Source organism: Aspergillus aculeatinus (assembly GCF_003184765.1).
Source record: "Aspergillus aculeatinus CBS 121060 unplaced genomic scaffold BO66scaffold_11, whole genome shotgun sequence".
Taxonomy (NCBI): domain Eukaryota; kingdom Fungi; phylum Ascomycota; class Eurotiomycetes; order Eurotiales; family Aspergillaceae; genus Aspergillus; species Aspergillus aculeatinus.
Genome location: NW_020291480.1, coordinates 512,042 through 516,324, shown reverse-complemented (window position 1 = coordinate 516,324; position 4,283 = coordinate 512,042). Strand labels below are relative to the sequence as shown.

The 4,283-nt window shown below is 50.3% G+C and overlaps 1 protein-coding gene across 1 annotated transcript; it reads right to left on the bottom strand.

The window, feature by feature from the left end:
* Positions 1–1,834: 1,834 nt before the first annotated feature.
* BO66DRAFT_27788 (C2H2-type zinc finger protein) lies at positions 1,835–3,516 on the bottom strand. The gene is made up of 3 exons (XM_025643054.1): positions 2,855–3,516; positions 2,281–2,768; positions 1,835–2,218 (listed from the first exon to the last, which is right to left on the bottom strand). Exons 1-3 carry the CDS (start codon positions 3,325–3,327, stop codon positions 2,100–2,102), a joined length of 1,080 nt encoding a protein of 359 aa, XP_025506447.1. The 5' UTR covers positions 3,328–3,516; the 3' UTR covers positions 1,835–2,099.
* Positions 3,517–4,283: the final 767 nt, after the last annotated feature.

Below are 4,283 nucleotides of genomic sequence, written 5' to 3'. Positions count from 1 at the left end.
CTCCTCCTCCTCCTCCTCCTCCTCCTCCTCCATCATCAGAGTTTCATATACGCAAAGTACATCTACCGAAATCTCCACTGCAGGTACCAAAGCCCAGCACACATAAACACCGTCCACCTCGTAGAATCCAATCCTCCAAACAATGCTTCCCACCCCCACCCCCCAGAAAATTCCACACAACAACTCAGCAAACCGCCACCGCTACTAACCCACTCACCCACTGCACCCACCCAGGCAGTCCCAGATGAATCAAGCCAGCCTCAGACTCAAACCCAACTACCCACGTAAAACATACACAACGCTCCTTCGCACAAGCATGTACATACCATACCAAATGCCTAGCATCCAGCCGGTTGTGCCATCCACCATCCACTGCAACAAGATGACAGTGCTAAGTCACGTACCTCTTACACAAACCACAAAAGCTAGGGTAAGTTACCACTGCATCCACCCATCCAGCCATTAGCCCCCGAGCACACGACCACACCCCCGGCCAGGTATCAACGAACCCTAAAACGCCCCAAAATCAATTGCAAAGCAGACAGATCTACACAGCAAAGGTCAAGTCCTAGTGCATGAGCATAGACCCTCAACTCCCCAAACCCCAACCCCACACCAACACCCCCCTTCTCTTTCTTTTTGCTTGACTAGGACTGAGACAAACCACACCCTGTGGATAGTGAAAAAAGAAGTTTCGGGGCGCACGGGGGGAGGGGATATCGTGACGGTATGTAGCTTGTAGGGTGACTCGGGGGGGGCGCGCGAGGGTAAAGGAGAGAGCGAGCGGGTCGTGCATGAAAATGAGGCGCACGGGGGGGGCAGGCAGAGGGGAGTTTGAGAGTTGCGGGTGGTGGTGGTGGGATTCAGGTGCTTGCTTTCTACTTTTCTTTTCTCGGGTTGGAGAGGCTGAACGGCGTTGGGGAACGGACAATGACTCGGGGTAGAGTGCCTGTCTAGTCTATTGAGGCATATAGCAATGGGATGTTCAAGATTTGGATGGACGTTTCAAGCAAGCCGAAAGAAAGTACCTGGCGACCAGGAACACAACTGATCGGAGAGCGTGTAGAGTAACAATGCCAATGTACAGTACTATTTAAACGGCACAGCCACCATTCTTGCCCTCGGAGCTTTACTTGGAATACACAAAATACAGAGAATGCAAATAAATGCTCATGTCAAATCTTTATTAGAAAATTAATGTATGTAGCGACCGTGGTGACACTGTTGCTTGTGTCTCTAAAGTGTATATGTTTCCAACCAAATCTGAACCATGACATAGGAAAGTGAACAGAAAGAAAAAGATGCAAAACCACCTGCCATTGCCTAATCCATGCTCCGCCCAATTGCAACAAGGGTATATCAGCCAAGCACTCAAAACAGGAAGAGTGCGCCGCCTTTCTGTAAGGTAAACCCCCGTCGAAGAATTCCAGATAAAACCCATTGTCAAGTCCCAAGAATATCTCGTGATAGAAAACAGACAGCCATATGAAAAAGGGCAGGCAAAAGACAAGTAGAAGCCATATCCGAACCGGGTCAAACAGCCCTGCTGCGTGAACATTTCCTCCCGCATTTCATATCATGCCCTGGAAACGCGAAACAAAATCAACCACTTCCCACTTGGTATCGGAGTAAGAAATCATGCCAGATGTAGAATAGAAACGACCAACTCCCCAGTCTAACAGATAGGACAAAGGAAAAAAGGAAGAAAAAAAGATAATAAAGACAAAACAACCAGTGCTCTATGGTCATAACTCTGGGTATTCAAGACATCACGAACCACCCACCCAAGCCGTTGTACCATGTCCTGCTTGTCCTTGGGGATATAAGATAGAAGGCGAAAAATATAACGGAGGAAATAAACAGCAAAAGAAAATATAAACGGGGTATCAACACTCAGCCACGTCGGGCGAGTCGGAAAAGAGAAAAAATGGTGGAAGGAAATGATGCTGTTGTACAAAGGAGGAGGCCCCATCATTGAGACAGGCCGCGTCGCACAATGTGATCATCGCGCGACGTAGAGATGAAATGTTGAATTTGCCCCTCTTCGCTGTGAGAGGTTTGAGAGAGGCGTTCGACGTGGACGAGGAGGGTGATTGAATTTACTCCTCGTCGTCGCCGGATCCACCCTCCTTTTCTCCTTTGTGAACCTTCTTGTGTCGGCGCAGGTTGGAGACAACCGAGAAGTGGCGACCACAGCCTTCCACGTCACATGCAAATGCTGGATCCCATGCTGTTAGTTTCACAGAACCCCACGTTCGACAGATTCGGTCTGGAACTTACGCTTTTCGCCAGTGTGACTATACATATGGGTCTGGAGCGACGACGGGCGGGTGAACCGCTTGTCACACACCTTGCACTTGTGCTTCTTCTGTGTGTTGGACGGCATCTTGGAGCTAAACTGACTCATCATCGACTGGGGTCCGGGTGGTGCGCTTCCCGTCAAAAGGTTCGAGGGGCGCGGAAGGGTCCGCGACAAATGACCGTTCTCGTAGGATTCCGAGGTGGTCGAGCTATAATCGGTGACCGAAGATTCCACAGATGCCACCGAGGCACTGTAGTAGGGGTAGTTGCTAGCGGAGGAGATCGAGGATCCCGAAGAGTGAGTCGAGGGAAAGCCATAAGAGTCGCCCGAGCCCCGCGCGCTGCGAGGGCCATAGATGTTGCGAGGCGTCAAATCCTGGCTAAGCGCGACCATTCCCCGACTGGCATCCAGAGCATCACCGAAAGTCGGGGCAGAGGCAGGATGCGATTGACTGACGCGAGCATCACTGTGAAGCAGAAAACAACTGTAAGCATATATTCGTTTCCTCTTTCCAGGCGCTCTGAGCAGCTGCGCATTGGAGGGTCATCTTACGCATGGGATATCCGTCGGTCTTGGTGCATGTGGGGAGCGTAGCTCAAGGGTGCATAGCTGGCTGGCGCATAGCTGGTCATGGGGGAAGTTGTGGTGTAAGCGGGAGCTTGCTCAAACGATGTGCGTGGGATATCGTGCGACAATCCCATCATCTCCGGTCCGGGGTAGCTTGTGGCCGTGGCAGTGGAATAGTTGCTTCCGGCAACCATGGAGGGGGCGGAAACGGGGATGCTAGAATATGACATCGACATCGCCGCGGGGCGGCTCACTTCCTCCTGCTTGACATGGTTGAGGCCAATCGGACTGGGTGCGAGAGCTGTCGCATATACGGGAGGGTTGGAGTGGGAGGTTGTTTGAGCGGCGGCCCATGGATCGGTAAATTGAGGAGGGGTATGGTGAATGTTGTGTTGATAGACACTATCGAAGCCCATCCCGCCGTATTGGCGGTTTTGGTTTTCAATGACCATCGTCATGGAGAATAGTGGTGATCGCGCGTAGCGGACGTTGATTGTTGGAGGGAGGTAGCGTGGTTGACGTTGACGATCGGAGTATCCCTAGGAAGGTAGGGACACAACAAACCAAGAGCAAGCAACTGCGCGCGTGCGATTTGGTGGAAGGAAGGAGGAGAGGGGGATCAAGAAGATCAGGTATAGATGATCGAGGGTGAAAGATGATCAACACAAGAAGAGGTAATGTGTTGGAAGAGAAAAAGGTAGGTAGCTGGTAGGAAGGTAGGAAGGGATCCGCGCTTTAATGTATAGAATGGAAGAAAGATGCGCAGGGGAAAGCAGCAGTGTAAATAGTCGAGGAGATATTTGGTTCTGAGACAGAGACAGAGAATAGTTATGTAGATGGCTCTTTGGTCAAGGACCCGACAGATAGGAAGAAGGAAAGACAGTCTGGGGAAGGGCCCGAAGGGGATCGGCGAAGCTTATGAACAAATACAGGATCTCAGCATGAGGATGGACCGCAGGGACGAAAGGAAGCCCTGGCGTTGCCGTGTTGGTGATGGGTTTAGTGCCACTGACGACGTCCCGTCGGGGACGGTTGCAGATCGTTCCTTTGGGCCTCTTAGGCTTCGAAACGGCGCCAATGTTGAAAATGATTCAACAAAATAAAAAAATAAATCAATTCAATTCAATTCAAGCAAAATAAAATCACATTTACCAACAGAGAAAAAGCAATGAATTAGTGCTAGTCTTAGTTGATTAGTGTAGTGATTCTAGTGGTTTAGTTCAGTTTACTTAGTGGGTAGCAGGCACTGTAGAGGGAAAAAGTGGGAAAAGGGAAGTCTCCAAATAGGAACCAGTTCCTCGGGTGACTCTCAAGGTTTTGGATGGGTCTTCCTTATTTTTGTTTTCCCTGGTTGTTTTCTTTTTCGTTTTTCTTTTTTGGATTTTTTGAGCGGGAGAGGAGAGGAGGGGGGGGG